This window comes from Nematocida minor (genome assembly GCF_024244105.1).
Source record: "Nematocida minor strain JUm1510 chromosome Unknown 7879, whole genome shotgun sequence".
In the NCBI taxonomy this organism is placed as follows: Eukaryota; Fungi; Microsporidia; genus Nematocida; species Nematocida minor.
In genome coordinates this window covers 1-25,447 of record NW_026250394.1, presented here as the reverse complement: position 1 = coordinate 25,447, position 25,447 = coordinate 1, and the positions used below count along the sequence as shown (strand labels likewise).

Below are 25,447 nucleotides of genomic sequence, written 5' to 3'. Positions count from 1 at the left end.
CTGCAAACTTTATTAGAGAGACCGTTTCAAAATGAAGCTTTCGTCAAGGATAGACGTGGTGTCTGCTGGCATTGTTTCGATCTCTGGTTCCTTACTTTCCTTGGCGGTGGCTGTCTCGACAGATGCTGGCTTGGTGCTGCTTTCTGTTTCATCGCTCTTATCTTTAGCTGTCTCTTTTCCACTACTGCTGCTGTTGTCCACTTGAGCATCGCCTGCTGCCTCGGCTTCTTCTGCTTTAGCTTCCTTGCCCGCTTCAGCTTCTCCTTCTGGCTTAGCCTCTTCTTCTGCTTTCTTTGCTTCTTCTTCCTGTTTTTTCTTTAGGACCTCTTCCTGCAGCTTCTTCACAATGTTTTCATTGTGCTCTTCCGTTATTAAGTGCACTCTGTATTGAATACCGTCTATTATATTCTTTATCTCTCTCTTATACTTCAGTTTCGTGTTGTAGTCTGTCTCTGCAGTGTACTCTACCGTTGTAATCGGATGTTTATTCTCCTTTGTTTTCTGCGCAATAAACTTCATGAATGCCTCTGTGCTCTCTAGTCCTTCTTTTTCGTATTTTTTATGGAGTTTTAGGCCTTTCTTAATCAGCTTGGGGATTTCTGATAGAATGTCGTTTATGCTTTTATCCAAGCCCTTGTCTATTGCCTGGTCTTTCACTGCCTGTGTGTATGCCTGGGCTACTTCCAAGTATCCATCGCTCTTTGCAAGCTCTTCTGCTCCCATTGTTCCCATTATCTGGCTGATTTTCTCTTCTAAGCTGCTCAGTAGCTGTTTACTTCCCTTGAACACTTCTGCTATTTTTTTATACTCTGCGCTCTGCTTGTCTCCAGAGATGAGAGCTGAAATGGGCTCTTTTATTTTCATTTCATTGTTGAAGTTCTGGGTAAAATACAACCAGTCATCTGTTTCTTTTCTGTTCAAATCGTACACTTTGCTTCGTATTCCGTTATCACTTGGGCTGTACTTCACTTTATATTTGTAGGAGGGTTTCTTTCCATCATTTGCTGGTCTTTCATCTAAAACGGCTATGTTGTACTTCATGATGTGTGTTGATGCGCCTGATAGAGATGCCTTGCTGGGCTTAGCCATTTTGCGAATTCCTGTGCCGTAGAGTATGCTCTCCAGCTGATCAGCATGGATTACATCGCTGTATATCGAACTTCTGTAGACTACCGGCAGTTCTTTATCGTTTTTGTCGTTTTCTTTTAGCTCTTCTTTTGCCTTTTCAATCTCTGACAGCTTTTCTTTTGTTTCCACAATGAGATGTTTTATTTCCCTCCTTGAGTTTGCAATGTACTGCAATATTTCATTCTGCACGGGCACCATGTTCAGATTCAGGTCCTTCACAGAATCGCTTATAGGCGCTACAAACAGGTTGTTGGCTGTGCAGGGTGCTGCTGTATTCACTAGCTCTATCAGCAATGGGTGGATGGATGACTTTTCGTTTTGGTTGGCTATTCTGATGGTGTATGCATCTTCTGCATCTTTCTCTTCCACAGAGTCATCTACTATCGCAGAAGAGTCCTTCTTTTCTGCGCTAAATATAAGCTCTTGCAGATTCACCAGAGCACTGTTCAGCAGCGGCAGTATATCAACTGTATACTCTACCACTGGCTTGTCGATGTTCTTCAGCGTGTTTGCTGCTTCTGTGTTTGTTTTCTCTGAGTTTGTGTTTTGGCCTTTCTCTTTTTTATCGCTTTTTGAGCTGGACGTAAACTGCAAATCAGGCACACCCTTCAGATCTATCGCTATATTCGGGTATCTTTCGCTTGCCATGTTTTTTATCTCGCTTAGCAGGTGGTTGTACAGCATTCTTATGATGTCGTACTCAGAGTATACGGAGTCTATCTTCTGGTGCAGCAGGCTTACTTTTTTATTTTTATTCTGCAGTTCGTATGAGAAGATCTCTGAGACCACAGAGCCTCCTCTGAAGCTGTGTGTAGTAATGTACCCTCTTTCATCGCTGTTCACTCCAACGATTGAGTCTACAGCCTGTGCCATGCCGTCTGTCAGAATTTGGATGTGGGAGATAGAGGCTGTCAGCTCTTTCATTGCACACTCAATTGTTTTTATGGTGCTGGGCTCAAAGTATCCTCGAACAGTTACGCCAAGGCACTTTACATCTTCGTTTTCCTTTTTTTTCTTGTTTATTGCCTCCTCCAAGTACTTCAGGTACAGCTGTACGTCCGGTATGTCTGAATATACTCCGTGCACATTTATTGTTCTGGACCCATGTGCCTTGTTTTCTTTTATTCGCACGTTCTTATTAATACTTCTTACCAAATCTACTGGCTCAGTGGCCAACAGCTGCGGCATGTATACGCTATATGCCACTTTATTTTGTGCATTCTTCTCTTTTCCTGCTGATGCGCTTCCTTTCGTGCTGTTCGAAGGGTCGTATTCGTAGATTGTTTTTTTCTTCGTTTCAAGCTTTGTTCCCTGCGCGGATCCTGCTGTGGTTACTATCCCGTTGAAAACCGATAGAGTTGGCGCAAACATCGAGCTGTCCACTCCAATGTAAACGTATGCTTCCTGATTACTACTAGCAGATACATATCCCTTTAACAGAGTAAAACATAGTACAAGTAGGAATGTAATCTCCATAAAAATAAAATAAAAAATATTTAAATAGTAAATTAATTAGCAATTGACTGTGCTCGTATATCACTAACAATGTGATCTCTGCTTAGATGTTCCTCTTTTCATGCGCAATCCAATAGCACTCCGCTGCCATAGCATCTACATCTCTTACTTCAACAACTCTACCTTTGCACTCGTTTATGCACCGAATGAAGTATAACAAGTGAAGAAAATTAACGGCAGTGCAGAGCTGAATAACCTAGGAAAAGCCACAGGAACAGATCTTGTATCCACTGGGGACAGAGAATATAACAATGCTACTCTGACCATTGGCAAAATACATTCATTCATATAAACAATTTTAATGAGAAAATGTTAGAGCCAGCTTAGCATTATCCTACCGCTCCAACAGCAATATAAACCTGGCACAGAGCTATACTAGTCTGCAACTAGTCAATAATTCTTGAATATGGCTATTTTTGCAGTAATTGTCAATTGTTTGTATAAACAATCTGTGGCATTGCAGTGCTGTGCTAAAAATGGATAGCATATTTTCTAAATAGAGTAATTTCTATATACAGTAATAAGTAACTAGAGCGATAGACTGTTGATACCTTATCTTGAATGTTTCATGCTTTTATTTATGATTTTGACTTCTTAAACTTCTTCTTTGGTCTTAAGTTTGTTGAATTGCCACATGGCCCACTCTTTCTGCAGTGTGTTGCTCTGATGTTGTTTCTTGAGTAGCATCCTCTGCAGATAAGCACTTTGGTTCTCTTCATTGTCACAAACACTCTGTCTGTGTCAGTGATGACTCCTCCTCTCAGTCTCAGCACGAGATGGATTGTGCTCTCTTTCTGGATGTTGTAGTCTGAAAGAGTTCTTCCGTCCTCGAGCTGCTTACCTGCGAAGATAAGTCTCTGCTGGTCGGGGGGTATTCCTTCCTTGTCCTGGATCTTTGCTTTTACATTCTCTATTGTGTCACTGTTCTCTACGTCCAGGGTAATTGTCTTTCCCGTGAGCGTCTTTACGAATATCTGCATCAAGGGTATTGAAAAATTAAAAATAAAAAAGCAATAAAAAATACAAATAGCAGATAAAACATCGCACAAACAGCAAATAGCCCATGAGAGCACGGGGAAAATAGCACACGCTATGAGCACGCCCTTATATACACACAGAGTAAATGGGAGAGGATGGCGCACTATATGCCATATAGCATGTGCAGTGGCAGATGGAGTTTGGACAAAATAGAAGTAAAAGACACAAGTAGAGGCAAATAAGATAGTAGACTATGTAGATGTTTTTCTTTAATTATTCTCTCACCGCACCACATTGCACTGGATAATTAGCTCCATTCTGTCATGCAACTGGCCTGCTCTCTACTCCATTCTGTACGGTATTCGCAGAGATGTTTGTATGGGCTGCAGTATTATGTTCTCTAAGTACGAGACAAACTTGCTCGAGTAGTTCGATGGAATGCTGGATGATTCTATCTTCAGTGCTGTGCCCTGGCCTCTGTCCTGCAGAGCCATTTGCACACTGAACTTTTTACCGTCCATTTCAACTGCAAACACTTTCACTATGTCTTTTGTCTCTTTTTTCTCTTCTGCTATGTTTTCTGTCAGAGTTATTGCCGTGTGTTTTATGGTAAGAGGGTTCTGTGACAGGGAGACCGACCCATTGCATGCTTGAATCATGTTCGACTGGAAGAGTATGTTATTTATATGGTCTCTTGGGCTTGTAAAGTGCACTGTTTTTTTCAATGTTTCCGTTTTCACTTTTTTTTCTGTTGCTGGAATGTTTATTGCCTTTGTTTCTATTATTTCCTCCTTCTTTTTTTCTTCCACTCTTTCTTTCACGAGCTCTTCCTCCATTCTTTTTACTGCTGCGATGAACGGCTTTTTCAAGGGCGACTCATGGATGTCTTCTTCACTTGACACTCCCGAGTATCCTGTGACAGAAAGCACGTTGTCGTCCTTGGACATGGTTATTGTTACTTCGTACCTAGTGTGTTTCTTTCCCATTCTCTGTGTAAGGTAGATGCTTGAGCCTTCATCCGCCAGTGTAATGCCTTCTTTCTGTAGTGATTTGGCCATAATTTCAAGTCCTTCTTTTGTGTAGTCGTCCTGTGTCCAGTGGTAATTATCTTTATTAAACATAAAAAATATTTATCCAATAGTATTAATAGCAACAGCCAAGATGTATCCTCCACTGCCACTATAAAAGAGCACTTAACTGCTGCACATAGCTATTTCTCCTTTCTTATCTTTTTATTGTAAAATTAAAACCGTGCAAAAAGTAGATAAGCCACTGAAAATAAACTCAACTCGTACAGATACATTTTATGCTATAGACTACTGTATAATAAATGAAAATAAAAAGATCTTAATGTGCGCCACTAGACTGCTACACTTATCTACTCTTCTATAAACCCGCTAGACCATTTATTCATTTCACTACTATCGATTTGGAAGTCAGATATCTGCAACTATCTGATATATCTTTTCAGCTATCTCCTCTGGAGTAAATCCAAAATGGGCGTACACTTCATCTGGTGGCCCGCTCTTCCCAAATGTATCTATTCCTATGTTGTATCTGGCATATTTACTCCATCCAAATGTTGAGAGTGCTTCTATGCTGACTTTTATGCTACGTGAATCTAGAATCTCTTTTTTATACTCTACATCTTGTGCTTCAAACAGCTCAAATGATACCATAGAGACAAGACGCACCATGCATCCCACATTACAGAGAAGTTCTTTCACTTTGAGACATAGAGATACCTCTGATCCTGTGGCTATCAATGTTACATAAGGACATTTTACTCCCCTTTTTACCACTGGCCCGCCAATCTCATAGTCACAGACTATATACGCGCCTTTTAAGACATCATCCACTGTTCCCACTGAAAATCCATCTAGCTTCTGTCTGGATAAGACTATGGCACACGGCCCTTTCGATTGGTACATCGAGTATGCAATCGCTGTAGCTGTTTCCAGCCTATTCGCAGGCCTGAATGTAATGAGATTTGGAGTAGCCCGCAGGAGTGCAAGTGTTTCTATTGGCTGGTGTGTGGGCCCGTCACCGCCCAGAGCAATTGAGTCGTGTGTTCCCAAAATAGCTACTCTATACGAAGAAATTGCGGCTATTCTTATGGCTGGGAATCCATACGTTAGAAAATTGAGAAATGTGCTGCCATACACCCTGTGGTATCCATATGCTGCTATACCGTTCATTATCCCGCACATTGCATGCTCTCTTATTCCGTAGCAAATGTATCTACCACTGTAGTCAGAGGAACTGAGGACCTTAGCGCCCTCCCATTTTGTGCATGTAGACTCTGACAGATCAGCGGATCCTCCCAGTATTCTCTCGTCTTTTGATAGATCAGATAAAATCTGCCCTGAGAGTTCACGTGTTGAAAATGTATCATTTTTAACGCTCATATTTTTGATCATGTGGCCCTGCACTATTTCATGAATCGAACTTGGTGTGCACAGGTCTGTAAGCTCTGCGTGCTCTTCGGGATAAAACATTTTGTACTTCTCCAGTCCCTTCTGCCAGTCGTAGTACTTGTTATTTATCTTATAGTCGCATTCTCTGTATATTTCTTTGGTCTTTTCGGAAATATAGTAGCTCTGTGCTGGATCCATTGAGTATTTCCTTTTTAGCAGCTCTATCTCTTCTTTTCCCAGTGGAGAGCCGTGCACTGCACTTGTGCCTTTCTTTGTTGTGTCGTATCCTATCGTTGTGTGGACTATCACGAACATTGGCCTGTCCATCTTTTTGCTGAGTATTTCTTCCACCACTTCGTCATCCTCTGGGTCTTTTATCTCCACGATAGCAAACCCCATGGCTCGCATCTTTTTTCCTGCGTCTTCGCTGTTTGACAGAGATAGCGGGCCATCAATCGTAATTTTGTTGTAGTCGTAGATCACTATGAGGTTGTTCAGCTTCAAATGCCCTGCAACTGAAAATGCCTCCTGCGCCACTCCCTCCTGCATGCATCCATCCCCCACCATGCAGTACACTCTGTTGCTGAATATGTTCATGAGGGCTGGCTTATTGTACCTATCGCTATTTTTCTTCAGTGCTATTGCATATCCCACAGCCTGTGCCACGCCCTGTCCAAGCGGCCCTGCAGTTGCTTCTATAAATCTGCCAAACTCTGGGTGCCCTGGCGTTTTGCTGTCGATCTTTCTCAGGTGCAGTAGATCTTCCATTGACAAAAAGCCTTTGAGATGCAGGAACACGTAGAGGCCTGCACAGCAATGGCCGTTAGAAAGAACGAATATGTCTCTGTTTATCCATTTGCTGTCTATTTTTGTTATGGATAATACTCTGGAGAAAAGAATGTGCATCACATTGGCCATGCCCATGGGTCCTCCCGGATGCCCGCTCTTTGCATTCTCCACTATCTCTGCAATCAGCACCCTAATCTCTTCCACTGCAGAATGCATACTCCAAAACAAAATAATTTGCAATTTATTCAATTCTCTTCCACTGGCACATTCCAACACCAATTAGCAAATACTCTGCAGGACTTACCACACTGTGGAGAGAATAGCCAGTGAATAACCATCAGCTGCATCTTCTGTACCCACAGAGATGTAAATGAATTTTACTAGTAATTTCTCAATGAACAGCTCCTAAATCTGAATGTATTCATAGAAGAGTACACATGCACTGGATGAGCAAGCTAGCCAGTAATCAATGAATAGTCAAAACTTGCACAAATACAGAGAAATAACCGATCATTAGTTATCGCACCAATTCTTTTGCTGATATGTTCTACTCTGTCAGCTGTCATCTACATTGGCTAAATAATTTAAATATTCTCTCAGCCAAGTAGTATATAAATTATTTTTAAGTAATTTCACACTCTACTAATCTCTTTATTTACTCGACTTATAGCCCGTTCTCTGTACACACTACATACAACATCTCTTTTTCTCTTACTACCCTTTGTCTTTTCTGTTTGCATCACTGCTTTCTCTTTGTGTGTGTTTTCTTCTTTTATTTTTGTTTTGGTGCTCTTCTTATCTTTTTTGTTTGGTTTTTCCTCTTTTTTACTTTTCTTGTTTTATTTTTTTATTTTCAATGGTTATGGAACAAGAGACTAGTGCAGACCCAATTTTGAGCTTGATTTATCCTCTGGGTATTGTTTGCCTCCTCGCTCCTGCCTTTGCGGGAGTGAGCATAGGGATGGCAAAGGCTTCACACGGCATCTGCCAGGCAGCAGCTGTTAAAAATGATATTATTCTAACTATCGTTCCTTCTGCCTTCATTGGTGTGTCTATTTTATACGCTGCGCTGATTTTCTTCCTGGGGCGTGTTTCTGGGCCTGCAGCAGACTTCCACAAGCCGCTTACGTGGCTGGCAGGGCAGATAATCGCAGGCGCAGGGCTCTTTTGGGGCTCCATTGGGCTCGGAGACATCACCGCAGTGGCTGCAATAACCGCAGCGCAGCAGAAAAGATTCAAGATGGCGTTTTTCCTTCTTTTGATCTTTGGAGAGTTTTCGGGCTTGTTCTCACTGATCATTGGGGTGATCCTGACATCAGAGAATAAATGGTAGAGAAATAAAAAAGTACACTTTTATTTATTTGTTGTTGATCCTGGATCTTGAGGCGTATTTGTTATTTTGTCCCTCAGAGTGCATGCAAATAAAGAAGCAATTCGCAGCAGGAATAGTTGCGATGTACTGTGTTACGGCGCATCTAAAGATATTCCAGGAGAATGGATTATTCCACAGGATAATAGGCGGCGAGTTAGTGCAGAAATCAAACGCAGCACCTCCCGGAGGGCCAGCAGGAGCAAAACCGCAGGATAAGCAGGCTGCACCAGACGCAGCAAAAGACGCAAAGCCCAGCGCCTCTGCAGAAGACAAGAAGCCTGATGACTCGAAGAATAAGCCAGATAACCCAAAAGATGCAACAAGCAAAGGAACAAGCACTCCTCCAAAGGACAGCTCAAAAGATACGAGCAATAAAGGAGGTTTATTGGGACTATTTGGGAGCTCTAACACAAGCAGCAAGGGAGGAAACAGCAAAACCTCTGCAAAAAAGCCAAAAGCAACAGACGGCTCAAAAGACAAGCCAGCAGGCGGAGGGGGAATATTCGGGCTATTTGGAGCATCAAATTCAAAGGCAACAGATGGCACAAAGTCAAAGTCATCAGATGGGACGAAGTCAAAGTCAAAATCAGCTGGCACTAAGTCAAAATCTGCAGATACGAAGTCAAAATCAAAATCAGCTGACTTAAAATCAAAATCATCGGTCAATACGAAGTCAAAAGCATCTACAGCAGGCAAACAGTCCGCAAGCAAATCAGTTGGCAGCATAAAATCAAAATCATCAGCCCTATCAGGAACAAAGAGTAAATCTGCCTCCATTGCAGCCACTGGCAGTAAAAGCAAAGACATGTCTAAGTCCGTCAGTGTTTCATCCATGCCTGCAAAATCCTCTGCTATCAGCAAGACAGCCTCTACATCCATTGCAGCCACCGGATCTATCACAAATATTACAGATATTACCAAATATAGTAAAGCAGATATACAAAAGGCCATGACAGCAACTAACTCAACTTCTATTACAAACATTGCTGTGTACTTCTCCGTTGACTGCAACTGCTACAGAGACGCAGAGAACAAAATTACAATGAAAAAAGTGAATAGCGAAATAATCGACGAGACAGGAATGTTCAAGGGAGAAGAGTGCGGATGCACATCAGCAGAGGAAGTAAAACAAAAGGCAACTCTAACAGAAACAGGATTCTACCAGATAAATATATCCGCAGAGCAATCAAGACAGCAAGCGCAATCTTTCTCCAAGGTCGCAGATCAGCTGAGCATACAGGGCTCACAGCTATCATCTGTCTCATCCCTCTCAATATCAGCTACTACTTCAGCTGGTGCATCATCTGGCTCATCATCTGGTGCAGTAGCTGGCTCAATTGCTGGTTCTAGCTCATCTGCTGGTTCATCATCTGGCTCATCAGCTAATTCATCTGCTGGTTCATCATCTGGTGCATCCGCTGGTGCATCATCTGGTGCATCATCCGGTGCATCTGCTGATAGTTCAGCCAATTCTGGTGCAGTGGCTAATTCATCCTCTGGCTCAGCTACTGATAGCTCAGCTAATTCATCTGCTGGGGCATCGGCTAATTCTGATGCATCCGCTGGTTCATCGGCTAATTCATCTGCTGGCTCTGATGCATCCGCTAATTCTGGTGCATCATCTGCTCCTGCACCATCCCCTTCAGATACCTCTGCAGCTCCTTCATCTGCTGATGGCAGTGGGGCTGTGCCTCCAGCTATCTGCAGCTCTCCTGTCTCTTCTATGGACAGTGTGCCTATGCCCACATCAGCTGCACCTATTCCTGCCACAGTTCCCACTCCTATGCCTTCTAGCTCTATTTCTGTGCCGGTGTCACAGACGGGTGTACTTCCCACCGCGCAAAATAACCCTCTTACAGGCTGTGTGGGCTCTCCGTGCCACGATGTTGTGCGATACTTCAAGATAAAACTCCCACAACCTGTTACACACGTCGTAACATTTACCACAGTTGAAACAGTCATACGCCCTACTACAGTGGTGCAGCCTACAACTGTAGTGCAATCTACAACTGTTGAAAAGCCTGTGACAGTAGTACAGCCCACAACTGTAGTGCAGTCTACCACAGTAGTGCAGTCAACTACTGTTGAAAAGCCTGTGACAGTTGAAAAGCCTACAACGATAAGCGTTACTAAGACAGTGCAGCAGTCGATCACAGTGAATGTTGTTAAAACTGTGTCGCAAATAGTTCCAACTACAGTATCTCAGATGGTGCCTACAACGGTGATAAAGACAGAAGTGCAGCCTAAGACAGTGGTGCAGCCCACAACTGTAGTGCAGCCTACAACCATACAGCAGACTATTACGATATCAAAGACAGTTACATCGATAGATACAGTGCGAGGCGCAGAAGTGACAAAAACAATCGCAGCATCATTGCCAACTACCAGTGTAGCACCCGTTCCTGTGGCACCACCTGCAGCTCCCGTGGTGAACACCTATGGGAACATGAATGCCTGCCAACTGAGTCAGGGATGCTCTGTGGAGCAGCTTGTGGAGTACAAAACTATTCCGATTTCCATTGATGCCACATCATTTGCTGAGGAGCTGTGTCCCTGCGAAAACTCGTTCTGTCTGAATCCTTGTGTTCCGATGGTTGACACAGCTGCGAAGAATAGCCACGTCCTCTTCAACGGACAAATTCCAACACGGGCACACCACGAATAGAGTCACTTATATTCAATAAAAGCTCCTGTTGAAATGTTTTTGTACTATTTGCACTTTTTCTGCTGTTTGTAGAGACAGAAATATTCATTGTTTCTAAGTGAGCAATTTTTTATTATTGTGGGAGACTGTGTAAGTAATCTGGTAAATTTTATCTTGGATTTTAATTTAGCTGTAGCATTAAATATTCACAGTTCATGTGAGAGTAAATTAACTGAGAGTTAAATATGTTTGTGCGGTAATTTCAGCTGATTGTGGGGCCGTTGTGCTGTTTATTTGTGATTTTGTGATTGGATAGCGCTCTATGCACAATTGGTTAAATCTGTGCAGGAGGCTAGCTGCGGCAAAGGCGCCAATGAAACGGGTGGCTAGTATTTAATAAATAAAAAGATGTGCACGTCTAAGCTGAAAGATGGAAAGGCTCCAGAGTTTTTACACGTTTAGACAGAATGAGCTAAAAGAAGAGGTAAAAAAGCAGATAGACAGGTATGTGAACAACCTGCTTAACGGAAAGATCTCAAAGCCGTCCAAGTCCTTCATTAAAAAAACAGTCATTGACAAAATAGTGGAAAAGTGTTTCGCATGGAACAGCGAAATAGACCCGCAGCCTGACGTAGATGCAGCCATACACGAAATCGTGCAGTACAACATGCGCGCAACAGACGTACTTTCAGCCACCTTCTGCAACATGCAGATGCTCACAAAAGAAAGATGCATTGAGAGCGTTGTGGAAGAAATAAAAATGTCTCTGGAAAAAGAGATGAAAGAGTTCTTGCAAATCCTTGTGATTCTGGCAAACAACTACGTACTGCGAATAAAAAGAAGAGCAAAGAACAGAAACAAAACAAGACAGGAGATCGCACAAGAGATAGAGCTGATCTGCAAAGTGGAAAGCATAAAGCTGAAAATAAAGGAAATTAGCAGAGAAAAAGAGGCGTCTGACGATCTAAAAGTGCTTCTGGAAAAGTACAAGAAAGAGCAGAAAATTAAAAGAATTGAGGTGTCTGATAGTCTGAACACCTACAGCCTGATTGAGTTCATGATCAAAAACTACACCATTGTAATTGGAGAAATAGAGCTGTATAAAAGCGCAACCGATCTCCTGAAAGGCTATAGGATAGACGGAACAGGAATGCAGTGCCTGGAGTACATCCAAGACAACTATGCAGAGGTACTAGAGCTGCTAGACAGCAAGCCCAGCAAGAGCAATGCGATATTTGTGGTCACAAAGAAAACCGTTGAAAAAACAGAAGAACTCAGAAAACAAAGCAAAGACATAAAAAAGTTTATTCTGTTCAAAAGATGTATTATCATTGGGCTTATTGTCTCGCTTGTTCTTGCAGGAGTGGGGGCTATCCTACACGTGAAAAAAATAAAGTTTTTTTAGAAAGAAAGCGTAGCCAGAGAAATAAAAATAAAATGAGTTTATTTTAAACAGCAGAACTACTTATTCTATAAACACATTCACTAATTTTAATTTTGTACTTACACTAATACAAATAGAAAAAGAACAGAGAGAACAGGTGATATAATATTCCTATTTATTGATGGGCAGCTGAAAGAAGAGAAGTGATGTATCCCCAGAAAGCAAGGACTTTCTCTCCTGGCTTTGCGTTGCCTGTGGCTGTTTCTAGCGAAGTCTTGAACAGGCTCTGTGCCTTTGCAATGCTTTCTTTGTTGTTTGTTATGGGAGAGCCGCTTACAACCAGATGGCCATTTGTGAAGTTCTGTGCAAAGGGTGGAACTGGCAGCCTTGGGCTGTTGGCACTGGAGCTTGGAGTTAGGGGGTTGTTTCCTGTCTGCTGGGGCATTTGTGTGGGCATGGTATTCTGCTGGTTTGGCAGGTCTGATAGAAAGAGCCCTCTTCTCTGTATTCCAGATGCGTTGGACTTCTTTGAAAGAAGATTTTCATTCTCTTTTAATTCTTTGATCAGCTCATCCTCTTTTTCTTTTTCGCTCTTTATTTCTTTTTTGTCCTCTTTTATTTTTTCATTGTCCTTCTGCTCTTTTTTCTTCTCTTTCTCTAGGCTCTTCTGCTCTTTGTTAGCCACTGATGTTTCGTTTTTCAAGCTCTTTTGTGTTTCCTTGTTTTCTTTCTTCAGGTCTTTTATGATGTCAGTCGTATTTTCATTCACAACTCCTGCAACGGTTTTTTCTGTTTTGTCAAGATGCTCTGTTTGCTTCTTTGCTATGTCTATGTCGCTCTGCAGATCTATTTTCTTGTTTTTGTTGCTTTCTATCTTCTTTTCGTCTTTTTCTATGTTGCTTTCAAGAGACTTTATCTTCTTCTGGGCCTCTTTCTGTTTGTTTTTGAAGGCTTTCTGTTCAGCTGTCAGAGCCGACTTGTTTTCCTGCACAGACTCTTGCTGCAGACTCTTTTGCTTTTCTGTGACTGCAATGACCTGGTCTATCTCTGCCAGGTCTTTCTCCAATGAAGCGAGTTTTTTGGTTGCTTCTTCCTTCTGTTTCTTCAGATTATCAAGCGTTTTCTGGTTGTTTTTCATCACTTTTTCGGTTATCTTTTCATTTGTCTCCAGACTGCTGGTGTTTGTGCTGGTGTTGGAGGCTTTGGCCACCTTCACCAGCTTCTTTGGCCCTGACAGCAGAGAGCTTTCTTCCTTGGGCGCAGAAGTTGCGCGTGGTGAAAGAGGCTTGTAGATGGTGATCACTCTTAGCTCAGTGATTGTCACTGTCTTTGTTTTCACAGAAGTTGGTTTTTCTGCTGATGACGACTTTACCACTGAAGTGCTCTTTGGATCTTTGCTCGATGTCTTGGTTGATGGCCTAGTAGATGATTTTATGGATAGTTTAGTGGTTGATGTTTTCTTGTACTTGGATGACTTGGATAGTTTTTCTTCTTTCTCCTTTTCTTCTTCTTCCTTTTCCTTTTCTTTCTCTTTCTCTTTTTCTTCTTTTTCATCCTCTTTTTCAGTGGTATCATTGCTTGTTTTCACGCTCTTTGTGCTTTCATTTTTGGAGCTTTCTGAGCTCGTGGCGTCTATCTTTGTGGCTGACGTGTTGTTTGTCGATGACCTGTTGAAAATGTTCAAAAACGCAAATCGAGAAGACGGCTTTGGATTGTCTTCCGGCTTCTTTTTATCTTTGTCCACGCCGTCTTTCTTTTTATCGGATGCTGCCACCTCTTTGGAGTGTGCTGCGATGGAAGCATCGTCAAAGTTTATGTTCTCCTTGGCAAATAGCTCGGTCGCCAAAACTACACTGCATAGCGTACCTAATAGCAAGTATTTGTTCATACATCACAAAGCAACCCTCATTAAATATCCGTCCTTAAGACACTGTTTCACAATCGCTAGGAGACCACTGCAAAACAAGCCAATATAAAACAAAAATAAACTCTGAAACAAAGTCCACGAGCAATGGAATGGCCAGCTGCACCATGCCATAGCATCATCAAGCACTTCCTACTCTCTTCCACTGCACTTTGGCCACATTTTGTTTCTTCTTCTTTAATTTAATCTCACAGCTCAAACAAAAATAAAAAGATAATGGAGGAGAATGGGTCACACCACGCAAATGCTTCGTAAGCACACGTACAAACAGACATAGAGATAGCGTATGGCGATATATACACATACTTAGTCTCTTTTTGTCCTATGCTAGATGCTATGGTACTTAAGTCCTTTGTGCGCTGATTTTAATAGCTAAGAGAAAGGCCCTTGTAAAGGAGCCTCTATCTGCACAGAGAGCGTAGACCTCTTTTATCCATTAACCTCCTGTGTGCACATCCTATCCGTCTGAAATACTGAGCTAGATAGTGTGAAAATTGATTTGCATCAGTTCAGTGATTTTTAATGATTAATTAAATGTTAAGTCAAAATGTTTTTATTGAAAATACCCCCTGCACAAGCTTTTGCGAAATAAAAGAAAAAGTTTTATTTAAACTAAAGTGCGCCAAAAACGAGCCCAAAAAATTTTAAATTCTTCATGTTTTTCCAGGAATTTTCTGTCCGTTTTTGGAACATTAAGGAAATTCGAGGAAAAAATAAAGTATAAATAAATCTTTTTTTTGCACAGAACATGACGATTACAAAACAACCAGAAACCGCTCCTATTATACTAGAAGAAAACACCACACAGCTTCAGGACCAGCAGAAAAGCTTTACACAGAAGGTGATACAATCAATACATGATTTTATAAACGGCTCTAATTTATCAATATTATATGCAGCTCTTTTAATCCTTGCCAACGGCTTTTTATTCTCCTTTTTGCTTGAGTCTATTGATCTAACTCTCAGAAACATCCTCAGAATACTAGCCATCAACCAGCTGAAAGACAGCTCGAGATTCACTTGGTTTGTGAATGTCATAACCTACGGAATGTACTTTGTGATAAACATCCCAGCAATGCTCTACGTGAGAAGACAGGTCAAACTTCCAAAGATACTCGACGGAAAAATAACCCTAGACTCGCTCAGAACAATCGAGCTGCTGACGTATGGTCTCATATTCATCAGTGTTCCTCTGATAAAAGAGTTTGCACTGGGCGCTACTTTGGAGTACTTCTCCAGCTTCTACTACTACAAGCAAGCAGTGAAGGTGGCAAGCATAGTCAGCTGGATAGTGCTCGCCTTTGAAGGATGGGGAATACTAAGAAACACCGAAAGATACACTTTCTACCAGACAAAGAACGAAAGTCTTCTTGTGTTCTCTGCCAATGTGGCATATGCTCTGCTGCTGCTCGTAATACTAGCAGGATTTGTCTACATTAAGCTGATGAACTATGCAACAGGCAACATTATGGTGGGGCTATAAGATGGTCCAACTGATGTGTTTATTGCAACTTATGAAGTTAATATTGCGAATGAAATGATCACCGGCTGCACTATAAAATAGGCAGCACGAAAACGAACATTGCAGTGTTACACTGGCTGTTCATACTAAAAATTAATAAATTATTAACATTCAACTTATTTATTATTGACTTCTATATTATATACTCACCATCTGCTGCTATGATGTTTGAAGAGTTTTTCCATTTAGTCTGACTTGTAGTCAAGCTAAGCTCTGAGATGTCTGGTGTGTATTGTAACAGCTGCATGAATCATTTTTAAGATGGCTCAAACTAGAGAAAGCATAACATCTCTGCAGAGCAAACTAATATTTGGCTAATAGTATTCTGATTTTTGTAAAAAATCTTTTGCTAGCTGCAAATATGGAAAGCGTAGAAGTAGATAGCTATAATAAGGACAAAAGCGCATCCGTCTGGCAGCTAGAGCAGCTGGGGTTTACTAAATCTACGATTACTCGCATAAACAAAGAGTTGTATGATATCCCTGACTCAAATGGTATAAAGACACTAGTCATCTTTTTAATATTTTCTAATATATTTTTTACTAGCCTTTTGAGTGCTCTCAGACTGGGTCTTATCGACTTTACACTGCATCTGTCAACTGCAGAATTCTTCAGGTCTGATGTTCTGAACTCTTCGTTAGTTAAGTGGATTTTTGTGCTCGTGTCATTTGTTATTTATGCGGGAATGAACATACAAAGCTTTGTCTACATAAAGAAAAGTGTATGTTTTAATGATGGAGTCAAAAGTTTACCATACAGCATGGGCAAGACCAACGAGGTACTTCTTTTCCTTTTTTTGATGGCTTTTATTCCTCTGCTAAAAACATTTGCTGTAACACCATTTCTATCGGACATCGAGAAGACTGCTTCTTTTAAAAAGTACATGCCAGTTGCATGGATATACATATACATTCTGCTGATTCTCGAGACCAGCAGCATATGCAGTGGCACCTATGAGTATTTTAGAGTTCAGAGAGATTGGAGAAGCATACTTGCATTCGCAGCCAAGTCAGTATACGCAGTGACCATCATTGGAATAACACTGTACAACACGTGTTTTGCTGTAATGACCAGTCTCTCTTTTGTTGGCTATCCGCTAAAATTCACCACATAGTTGACTAGACTTAGTAAGAACAGCTACAGATAGGTTATCTCTCATGTTTCTATACTTTTCTATAGTGTTGTATTCTCTAGACTCCTATACCGTCAAAAGAGCAATCAATAAATAAATGTTTGGTTTTTGCTTTTAATTTGTTTACTGCAGCATGTATTTGTCAACAAACAAAAAATAGTTAAGCTGAAATAGGAAAAATAAATGCAAATGCACACAAAAACTGATGCTCTGCTCTATATTAATCTTCTGGTTTGTAGAATTATGGAAATATTTGTGTATCTGAGGCAGAAATAATGGGGGTAATTAAGTAAAATTTTTGTGCTTTTATACTTAAAATTTTGAATTTCTTTTAATGATTGAGACGAATAAATATTTTAGACTAACGCATCTGCAAGAAGAGCAGAAAAAAGTGTACAACCGGATAGTAAGCCTGCTAAACCATTGGAGCAGCAAAAACACATCGGGTACGTACGAAGAAGTGGCTAAAACATACTTCACCAATATTCTCTATGTTGTGTTCATAGTCTCCTCGTTTGAGTTTCTTCTGAAGTTTATTGTAGGACTGCTGTACAAAACAAAGTGCAAAATACAAAAGAATAGAATCGTGTACGAAAAAAAAGTCACTGCTATTCAGATCCTGCTTGGGCTGGTTATTCAGCTGCTAGTAAATGGCCTTATGACTTTGGGCTTGTTTGCGAACATATATTTCCCTCTATACAAAGAGCTGTCCGAATCCTCCAATAATTACAGCTTTTTCTCGACATGTTTTTTGATCCTCTGCGGCCTTTCTCCTCTTCTTGTCTTTCTAGCCAACAAAATAGTAAACTTTTTACTGCTCCCGCTAACTACGATAGTATGGTCAGTTGCTGTTCTGTACTTCTTGGCGCTCGCCACGGTGCTCTATACGGCAATAATCGAAATTCCAAGTGTATGTATGTGTCTATTAGACAGCTTTAATTTTTGGAGAAGCACATCTGCCCAAGGGTATGAGCCCATTCTTATCCTAAACGGGATATACTGCATGGTAATGCTAGTGTTGTCTTCACTTCTGATAACTCACGCATTGATTTTCATACCTTCATCTATAAAAAAGTACAGAATAAAAAAGCGCCCCATAGAAAATAGAAAAGTCCAGTTAGTCCAACCATAAACAGATCTTCTAGACAAAACTATACATATAAACAATAATGAGGCTTTGTGTTTTAGAAAAACGTTAAATTCAATAAAAGTACCACTTCTTTACTTCTTTCTATGTTCGCTGTTCAGCCATAGATACATTTTTTTTCATATTCCTATCTTGTCCTGTCATTACATATTTTCTTCTAGTCTTAGAAATTTGAGCTGTTCTTCTCTTTTAATTTTGTTGTAAGTTAACTCTTTGTTTGTAAATAAAGTGTAGAATTTTTACTCATTTTTATTTTTATTCTCTTCACCAAACATTTCTAGTAGACTTTAATAAACTAATTCGAGGATAATTCAAGGATATTTTTATTAGCACACATGGTAAAATTAGAATAGCTTATATTTTAGGATGAGAAGATAAGGATTACATCAATATATCTATGCAATTACTTACCATATGGTGTAGAATAGGTTATAAATAAACTTAATTTATATTGCACGAGAATGTTAGACTCATGCTAATCACTGTTCTGTTTCGCAGCTGGCTGTTCTGCTTTTCTGTTGCTAGAAAGAGATCTTTGTGCAACTAGACTGCGAGCTGAGAGAGAATTACAGCACAAGATAAGTTTTTATATACTGTTGCTGTCACAGAAATTAAATAATTTTTATTTAGTTAGCGTATGGAAAATAAAGAAGATAGGAAACTGTTGAAATCTACGTATATACAACAAGCCCAAAGAGGCTATGTGAAAGAGCTGATTTATGATTTTAGCAGCTCTTTGGGCCATTCTTCTAGTGATTTTTCAGCTTATACCTATACAGCTTATGTGGTTGGTAAGCTTGTAGGCAATGTTCTCTATCTTTCCATTATTCTTTTTTCTGTTGAGTTTATTCTACGCCATCAGAGCGCGTTTTTATTCAGTAAGTACAATCTAGAGCACATTGAGGCCTTTGCACTAGCTGCAGGGATATTAGCAAACTCTGTGCTGCCTCTGGGAATGACAGTTAGAGCAATGGAATATTGTCTCAAGTTCTACACAAAATATGAATTTATACCATATGTCTACGAGCACACATTCACCACCCTATGCCTATCCTCTTTCATACTTTCAAGTGTGCTTAACAAAACAATTCTAAGTTACATTGCGTCTTCTATGCTCTCTAATGTGTATACAATGCCTATAGTGCTCGCTATTTCCTGTTTTTCATTAACACATTTACTGGTAAAAGAAGGAAGCGGGATGTATAGGCAGATAGACAAATATTTTATATACAGCTCAGAGAAACAGAACATATACATCTTCGCTGTACAGTGGATGTATTTTGCACTTATATTCTCAATAGGGGCATTTATCATTACCACCTCATCCATATACATACTGGATGCTCTTATAAAAATGTTTGAAAAAGCAATGCTGTGGATAATGTAGTTTACCTCTTGCAAATCTGTGTAAAGTAGTAGACCTACACTGCAGCATCACTACTACTGCTCATCTTCTGTAAACACAGGATATCAGACAGTTGGAAAAACTATATAGCTTGAAAAATAAAGAAAAATATTTATTTACTAGAACCAAGCCAAGCCCCATGCTCATTTATATTCTAATACACAGCTCATAGATACACGGAAAATTAAAAACACTTTTTTAGCTTGAAGCCCTCTACATCGCCTACTGCCAGTATTTTTGCAACTACTCTATTTGGGCTCTTGGAGAAGCCGTTGAAAACCGAAAACTCATCATTCAAAAGAAGGAATATGTCGTCTGTTATCTGCCGCGGGAGCATATACAGCCTTAGCGGTGCTCTGGTACTGTATATGGCCTCTAGCTCAAGCACCCTGCACTTCATAAACAGCTCTAGAGCGGTGTCCTGTTTGTAGTCCAGGCCGCCCCAGGGCGGGCTAGCCATTATAACATCGTACTCCTCCTTTAGATGCAGGAGCAGCTGCGGATTGTAAACGTCAAAGTAGAAGATCCTGTGCTCTCTGTTCTCTGTGCACACTTTCACATTATTGCGAAGACATTTTATCTTCTTGTAGTCAAACTCCACCGAATCTACGACATTGCTGAACTCCATGAACGAGACAGTGTTTCCCCCCACCCCGGCAAAAAGATCCAAAATGCTAACAGCACTTTGGTACTTATTTTTTATGCTTTGGGAAATGCCTTTGGCCAAGTCAACGGGAGTAATCGAGTACCACGACTCGACGTCCAGCAAAAAGTTGTTGTGTTTTGTCTTTGGAATGAGCGTGTCTATGTTTTTCACATACCGCATAAGCTCCGGGTGTCTCAGCACCGTGTAGTCGTACACCTTCCACCGCCCCACTTCTCTTTTTATGATCCAGTGCGCGTCGTCTTTTTTTTTCATTACTTTCATGAATACAAAATTTTTATTTAGTAAATACGGGGGACTAGCTCAGAGGTAGAGCGCTCGCTTAGCATGCGAGAGGTGCCGGGATCGATACCCGGGTTCTCCATTTTATCTTTCGCACTTCCTGCCAAGCACAGAAGACAATTTTTGCCAATTTGCCTGCCATGTCTGCTCTGCGCTGCAGTGCTGCTTGTTTGTCTAAATGCTGAGTTTAATCTAATTTAATCAAAGGTAATTTAAAATTTTTATTGGTTTGTTTTATCTTTTTTTATCTGGCAAGCTTCTTTCTTCCTGTTCAATAAGAAGCTTGCAGTATCTCATCAATTCGAGCCTCTGTATTTCGCTTTCCTCAAGGCTCTTCTGCAGAGACTCGATCACCTGCATCAGCATTTTTTTTCTTTTTCTCTGGTAGTCCAGCTCTGCCTGTATTTTTATCCTCTCCAGAATCCCGAGCTCGGTTTTCTCCTGGTCTTTTTCTCTCTCTTTCTGTCTTATTTCATCCTTTAGCGCAATGATCTTTTTTAGCCTGTTTATTTCATCGCGCGATACGCTGTCTTCGCTGAGAATATTTTTTGTTTCTGTTTTGTTTTCTATTTTGAGCATATTGTGCGAGTCTTCTTCCTCCACTGAGACGGAGAGCCTGCTCAAGTCCTTTTCAAACTCTTCCTCTTCGTCTAGCAGAAAGCTTTCGTTCTCTTCTTTCTCCTGGCTCGGTGTTATTTCCTCAATCTCCACTTCTTCGTGCTCTTTCTCTCCAGCCTCTTCTTTTTTTGTCTTGAACAAGCCGCTTATGTTTCCGATTGACGTGTTCAGCATTTGTATTAAGCTTGTTTTCTCCTTTCTTGACATTAAATAAAATAAAAAGTAATGCAATTAAATATGTGATGCTCTCGCTTGGACATCACGGGAAAAAGATAGATAGACAAATAGAGCCATGCAGTCTGTAAAAGTATGCAAAAACACGCGCTTCCTGATTTGATTTATTTTCAAAATTACATTTTTAAAAATTAACTTACTTTTTTCTCTTTCCCATTGGCTAGCTCAAAACGGCTTCTGTTTCTGTCTTTTTTCTATTGGTTCCTAGAGCCGTTCCAATCACTGCGATTCCAATTGGTTGCTTTTTCTCTATCTCTTATCGGGTTGTTTTCTTTCATGTGATATTTTAGCTTCTTACTATTGGCAGTCCTCACACTATCTCCTTGCCGGATCCACTAGAACAGCTCAGTACCTGTAGAAAGCTTCCTTATTCATCTGCTATTTTCCGTTGTGGTGCTCTAAAGTTGTGTTTTTGTACTACAAGATACATTCTCGGGCTTAGATACAGTAAAAAGAGCCAATAATAAAATTGCAAATAAGCTCTATCGATAAGAGCCGAATGAGGTAGTCTCTAAAATTTTTAGAAATGGCTGCCACTGTATTTTTTGAGTTCAGAGATAAGCGCAAATATTTATTGCTGGCTACAGATCTTCTCTTTCTTCAAACTGCTGGACGTCTTCTCTTTCCTCAACTTCCTGAATGTCTTCTCTTTCTTCAAACTGCTGGAGGTCTCCCTGCGTTATTACCGCCTCTGGATATAGCTGCAAAAAAGCCTGCTCTGGAAGCTCTTCGGACTCCAGGACTATCTGCGGCCCATCCGCGTCTCCTATCCTTATGCGAGTTCTGCAGCTCTTCCCATCGCACACATGGCTTATGTTTTCCTCAATCAGACTGTTTTCTGAAACTGCTTCTTCTTCTTTCCCTTTGCTGTCTGTCACTTTTAGAACCGTGTACTTTTCCACGCTTCCCAGGTCTTTTCCCTTGACTATCAGCTTATAGTTGCACGTTGAGCTCTCCACAGGCCCGGACAGCTCTAAGTCTCCTGCGTCCACCATATAGTGGATAGTTCCAGACCATCTTTTGCTCTTGCAGATATCGCACCTGTCTCCTCCCGTGTACTCCTGGACTATTTTGTCCTTCCTTATGTAGCTGTTTTTGTAGCTTCCTACGTTTATTTCTCCGTCGTCATTCACCAGCTTTATGCTTTTAAATGGAGCCAAAACAATCTTGTTGTTGTTGTCTGTGTGCACAAGCTCTTTTGTGGACAGACCAATCAGCCTTTCTATCTTCTCAATGAGGGGGATGCTTTTCGCCAGCTCTTCTTTTATTTCCACTTGAATAAAGCCAATGTTCACTGCGCTCTCTGACTTATCTGAATCTTTGCTGTTCGACAGATTCTGTGTGTTTGGGTAGTTTTCTGGCAGGTTTTTCGTTTTGTTCGTTATCATGTAGTACTCTCTGTCTAAATTCTCTATGTCAAAAGACCACACCCTCGTTATGCATATTATTAAGAAAAACACAGGATGCATCGTAGTCTAAAAAATAAAAATGAGAATAAATAATAAATAAACAATGTCTCATTAATTAATTCAAACACTCGCCACTCAGCCTGTGCTCTCTACCGCTCCTCTTGCCTTCACTAAAAAAGAACAGTCTCTCTGTAAGTGGAAAAGCGGCAGTTATTGTGTTTTTGCAAGACACTTCAGCTAAGAGGGTTTGTTGCAGCGCTGATGGAAAAACTCTTCAATAAAACCCGAGGTAAAATTTATTTAATTTATGTCTTTCGTCTGCAAATCAGTGAAATTTGCACGAAAAGAAGCAAAATATGCAGAAAATGCAAATAAAAACCTAATTTGGAAAAGGCTTCTATTCTAGTATATATTTAATTTTTATTTTAATTATCATGACCTTGTCAGGAAGAAAGATCACTTACACCACGCTGATTTGTCTTGTGCTTTTTGCAACCAGGATGCTCAGCGCTTTTCCGTCAATGAAGCGAAGATCTGAGAAGTACAACAGCTCTTTTCTAGCTAGCGCTGCCGACTCTTCGCAAGGGAGAAAAAGAGCCAACTCCAGTGCACAGCAAGAAGATCCAAACTATATGCTGTGGGACTCTCAGTTCAAGTTTGTTGAAAAGCATTCAGACACGACTATCCCTCTGATAAACGAAAAATATCAGGCCAAGCAGATACTCTGTGTGAACAGCAACCTTGATGATATTTTGAAATCAGGGCACTATTTGGCAGACTACAAAACAGTGGTGATTGTAGAGATAAAAAAGCTGACTGATACTGTTCCCAGCAACTCAGCCAAATTGATGGAAGTCATAGACCACATTCTGAACTCTGGCATAAGAGTGGAAAAGTTTGTGTTTTTCAACATATACGATGAAAATATTTGCAAGCAAACAGAGTACAACTATTTGAAAAGAGTGGCAATCGATGTTGATTTTGTGGACAGTGGTGCCAGAGTCAGTGAGTTTCTGTACGCACATTTTTTGGGAAGGTTTAAAACTGTTAATGTCACTGCATCGTATTCTAGGAACCTTGGGACGATCAATGAGCTGGAATCTGAATTTGTCAAAGGCATAAACACTCTGAAGATGGACATAGAAAACTTCCTGAATATCTCACATGCAAAAATACACCAGATGAAAACTCTAGAGTCGCTGTGGATCTTTGCAGACTCTACGCCTTCTATTTCATCTGACGTAGAAAAAGAAGCCTCAATACTTGTCAAGAACCTGTACATTGAAACGAACCTGCTTAGGCCCTATCTAGACACAAACAGCATTTTGTGGAACAGGATACAGGCAACTGAAAGCATCACTGTTCTCATGGGGCACAAAAAGGCTGATCCGTTCCTTGAGAAAGACATGAAAACTCTGGAAAATTTTGTCTTTGACTTTGCAAGAGTAAAAAACAGCGTGGCAATATCTTTTGGTATTTGCAGCGGAAACACGCTGACGCCTGTCATAATGGATAGCATACTGAACTTGGTGTGTGCATGGAATATCAACACACACAATATACGCGTTGACAATATCGTAAAAGAAGGTGATGTAGTAGGCATAACTCAAATGCCTCTGTACTACCAGACAAGAACACAGGAGCAGCACGATAAGCTGAAAGAGTGCTCTATAATAGTAAGCAACGGAGGCGAAAGCTCAGATGTAAAGCTAGCTATGATGCGTGATTTGGAAACTTTGAAAGTTTCTGAGATGGATACTCTGATACAGAACTGCACTATTATCATGGACTCAATCACGTTCAATGAGTTCAGCAAACTGCCGCATCTATCTTCTAAAATAACACCGCCAAAGTGTTTGAAGCTTCTGAGGGAAAATAAAATAGACAAAACGGAAGACTGCAGATACTGCGATAAGAGTCTAGGTGTGGTTGAGTTTAACTACAAAGAGATATCGCCAAAACTTATTATGATTTTCACATGCGGCCATGCATGCTGTGCGCCCTGTGGATATGAGCACGTGTCAAAAGGGTTTAAAAGTCTTCCCGTGTGCAGAGAGTGCAGCACTCCCATTGCAGAAACAATGATGTATGTGACGTACAATGAGCTGCTCAAAAAGTTTTCCAAGAGCGAGCTTCTGGAAAGCGACATAAAAAGCGCCTTCAACAGCTCCAAGCACGGGTTTGTGTTTTCCTACGGCTCCAGCGACTCTCTTATCCTGCGCGAGCTTGCGAATACAATTAAAATATCAGAGGAGGAAGATTTTAAGTGGGAAAAGCAGAACTTTGAGTCTAGCTATTCGTACGAGCTATCGAGCAGAGACAATGCGTGCAAATGCGTTATTTCCAACATACCGATAAAACAGATGCTTGAGATATCTCTGACCGTTCCTCTGGGGCCTTCTACCGTTAAAAAAGCGGTTATATACATCATCAGTAAAAAGAAGTTCTTGGAAAAGTACAAATCGCCCATCTATTTGGAAGCTGCCAGGATCAAGTACGGGCAGATTCTTTTGAAAAGCGAGAGGTTTTTATTTTTGTACAAGTACCAGTATATAAGCATCTCAAACGGTGCGATCTTGGAGAAAATCACAAAGAACATGGGAGATAAAATTGACAGCATAAACGATCTTTGTGGCAGGTTCTGGGATCTAAACGAATGGATGTGAAGAAGAGTGCCAGAGCATTAGCAGAAACATCGCATACACTACGCCATACAATATAAAAAAATCACCAAATGACCACAAAGTATTATTTCATCTTTTCAACAGCGCTAGAGTCTATTCTTGGTATGAGATAGAATATTAATAAACAGCTATTTTTACTTTTTTCGTTAAAATTGATCTTTCAAACCCTAATGCAATCAAAATATGAAAATAATTGAAG

At 40.6% G+C, this 25,447-nt stretch overlaps 16 protein-coding genes across 16 annotated transcripts; 8 read left to right on the top strand and 8 right to left on the bottom strand.

Annotated features, from left to right (window-relative positions):
• Nucleotides 1-12: 12 nt before the first annotated feature.
• NEMIN01_1078 (uncharacterized protein) lies at nt 13-2,604 on the bottom strand (the record flags this gene model as incomplete). Its single annotated transcript, XM_051477020.1, has 1 exon — nt 13-2,604. The coding sequence occupies one exon, from the start codon at nt 2,602-2,604 to the stop codon at nt 13-15; it is 2,592 nt and encodes an 863-aa protein (XP_051332980.1).
• A 617-nt stretch (nt 2,605-3,221) lies between these two features.
• On the bottom strand, nt 3,222-3,623 carry NEMIN01_1077 (ubiquitin-large subunit ribosomal protein L40e; the record flags this gene model as incomplete). The annotated part of the gene is made up of 1 exon (XM_051477019.1): nt 3,222-3,623. One exon carries the CDS (start codon nt 3,621-3,623, stop codon nt 3,222-3,224), a length of 402 nt encoding a protein of 133 aa, XP_051332979.1.
• A 339-nt stretch (nt 3,624-3,962) lies between these two features.
• Nucleotides 3,963-4,742, bottom strand: NEMIN01_1076 (uncharacterized protein; the record flags this gene model as incomplete). The annotated part of the gene is made up of 1 exon (XM_051477018.1): nt 3,963-4,742. The coding sequence occupies one exon, from the start codon at nt 4,740-4,742 to the stop codon at nt 3,963-3,965; it is 780 nt and encodes a 259-aa protein (XP_051332978.1).
• A 315-nt stretch (nt 4,743-5,057) lies between these two features.
• On the bottom strand, nt 5,058-7,043 carry NEMIN01_1075 (transketolase; the record flags this gene model as incomplete). Its single annotated transcript, XM_051477017.1, has 1 exon — nt 5,058-7,043. The coding sequence occupies one exon, from the start codon at nt 7,041-7,043 to the stop codon at nt 5,058-5,060; it is 1,986 nt and encodes a 661-aa protein (XP_051332977.1).
• Nucleotides 7,044-7,683: 640 nt separating this feature from the next.
• Nucleotides 7,684-8,160, top strand: NEMIN01_1074 (V-type H+-transporting ATPase 16kDa proteolipid subunit; the record flags this gene model as incomplete). The annotated part of the gene is made up of 1 exon (XM_051477016.1): nt 7,684-8,160. The coding sequence occupies one exon, from the start codon at nt 7,684-7,686 to the stop codon at nt 8,158-8,160; it is 477 nt and encodes a 158-aa protein (XP_051332976.1).
• An 82-nt stretch (nt 8,161-8,242) lies between these two features.
• NEMIN01_1073 (uncharacterized protein) lies at nt 8,243-10,864 on the top strand (the record flags this gene model as incomplete). The annotated part of the gene is made up of 1 exon (XM_051477015.1): nt 8,243-10,864. One exon carries the CDS (start codon nt 8,243-8,245, stop codon nt 10,862-10,864), a length of 2,622 nt encoding a protein of 873 aa, XP_051332975.1.
• A 409-nt stretch (nt 10,865-11,273) lies between these two features.
• Nucleotides 11,274-12,248, top strand: NEMIN01_1072 (uncharacterized protein; the record flags this gene model as incomplete). Its single annotated transcript, XM_051477014.1, has 1 exon — nt 11,274-12,248. One exon carries the CDS (start codon nt 11,274-11,276, stop codon nt 12,246-12,248), a length of 975 nt encoding a protein of 324 aa, XP_051332974.1.
• Nucleotides 12,249-12,402: 154 nt separating this feature from the next.
• NEMIN01_1071 (uncharacterized protein) lies at nt 12,403-14,115 on the bottom strand (the record flags this gene model as incomplete). The annotated part of the gene is made up of 1 exon (XM_051477013.1): nt 12,403-14,115. The coding sequence occupies one exon, from the start codon at nt 14,113-14,115 to the stop codon at nt 12,403-12,405; it is 1,713 nt and encodes a 570-aa protein (XP_051332973.1).
• A 784-nt stretch (nt 14,116-14,899) lies between these two features.
• On the top strand, nt 14,900-15,634 carry NEMIN01_1070 (uncharacterized protein; the record flags this gene model as incomplete). The annotated part of the gene is made up of 1 exon (XM_051477012.1): nt 14,900-15,634. One exon carries the CDS (start codon nt 14,900-14,902, stop codon nt 15,632-15,634), a length of 735 nt encoding a protein of 244 aa, XP_051332972.1.
• A 400-nt stretch (nt 15,635-16,034) lies between these two features.
• Nucleotides 16,035-16,787, top strand: NEMIN01_1069 (uncharacterized protein; the record flags this gene model as incomplete). The annotated part of the gene is made up of 1 exon (XM_051477011.1): nt 16,035-16,787. One exon carries the CDS (start codon nt 16,035-16,037, stop codon nt 16,785-16,787), a length of 753 nt encoding a protein of 250 aa, XP_051332971.1.
• A 352-nt stretch (nt 16,788-17,139) lies between these two features.
• Nucleotides 17,140-17,937, top strand: NEMIN01_1068 (uncharacterized protein; the record flags this gene model as incomplete). The annotated part of the gene is made up of 1 exon (XM_051477010.1): nt 17,140-17,937. One exon carries the CDS (start codon nt 17,140-17,142, stop codon nt 17,935-17,937), a length of 798 nt encoding a protein of 265 aa, XP_051332970.1.
• Nucleotides 17,938-18,589: 652 nt separating this feature from the next.
• Nucleotides 18,590-19,339, top strand: NEMIN01_1067 (uncharacterized protein; the record flags this gene model as incomplete). Its single annotated transcript, XM_051477009.1, has 1 exon — nt 18,590-19,339. One exon carries the CDS (start codon nt 18,590-18,592, stop codon nt 19,337-19,339), a length of 750 nt encoding a protein of 249 aa, XP_051332969.1.
• Nucleotides 19,340-19,541: 202 nt separating this feature from the next.
• On the bottom strand, nt 19,542-20,285 carry NEMIN01_1066 (uncharacterized protein; the record flags this gene model as incomplete). The annotated part of the gene is made up of 1 exon (XM_051477008.1): nt 19,542-20,285. The coding sequence occupies one exon, from the start codon at nt 20,283-20,285 to the stop codon at nt 19,542-19,544; it is 744 nt and encodes a 247-aa protein (XP_051332968.1).
• A 252-nt stretch (nt 20,286-20,537) lies between these two features.
• NEMIN01_1065 (uncharacterized protein) lies at nt 20,538-21,128 on the bottom strand (the record flags this gene model as incomplete). Its single annotated transcript, XM_051477007.1, has 1 exon — nt 20,538-21,128. The coding sequence occupies one exon, from the start codon at nt 21,126-21,128 to the stop codon at nt 20,538-20,540; it is 591 nt and encodes a 196-aa protein (XP_051332967.1).
• Nucleotides 21,129-21,736: 608 nt separating this feature from the next.
• Nucleotides 21,737-22,624, bottom strand: NEMIN01_1064 (uncharacterized protein; the record flags this gene model as incomplete). Its single annotated transcript, XM_051477006.1, has 1 exon — nt 21,737-22,624. One exon carries the CDS (start codon nt 22,622-22,624, stop codon nt 21,737-21,739), a length of 888 nt encoding a protein of 295 aa, XP_051332966.1.
• Nucleotides 22,625-22,998: 374 nt separating this feature from the next.
• NEMIN01_1063 (uncharacterized protein) lies at nt 22,999-25,230 on the top strand (the record flags this gene model as incomplete). The annotated part of the gene is made up of 1 exon (XM_051477005.1): nt 22,999-25,230. One exon carries the CDS (start codon nt 22,999-23,001, stop codon nt 25,228-25,230), a length of 2,232 nt encoding a protein of 743 aa, XP_051332965.1.
• Nucleotides 25,231-25,447: the final 217 nt, after the last annotated feature.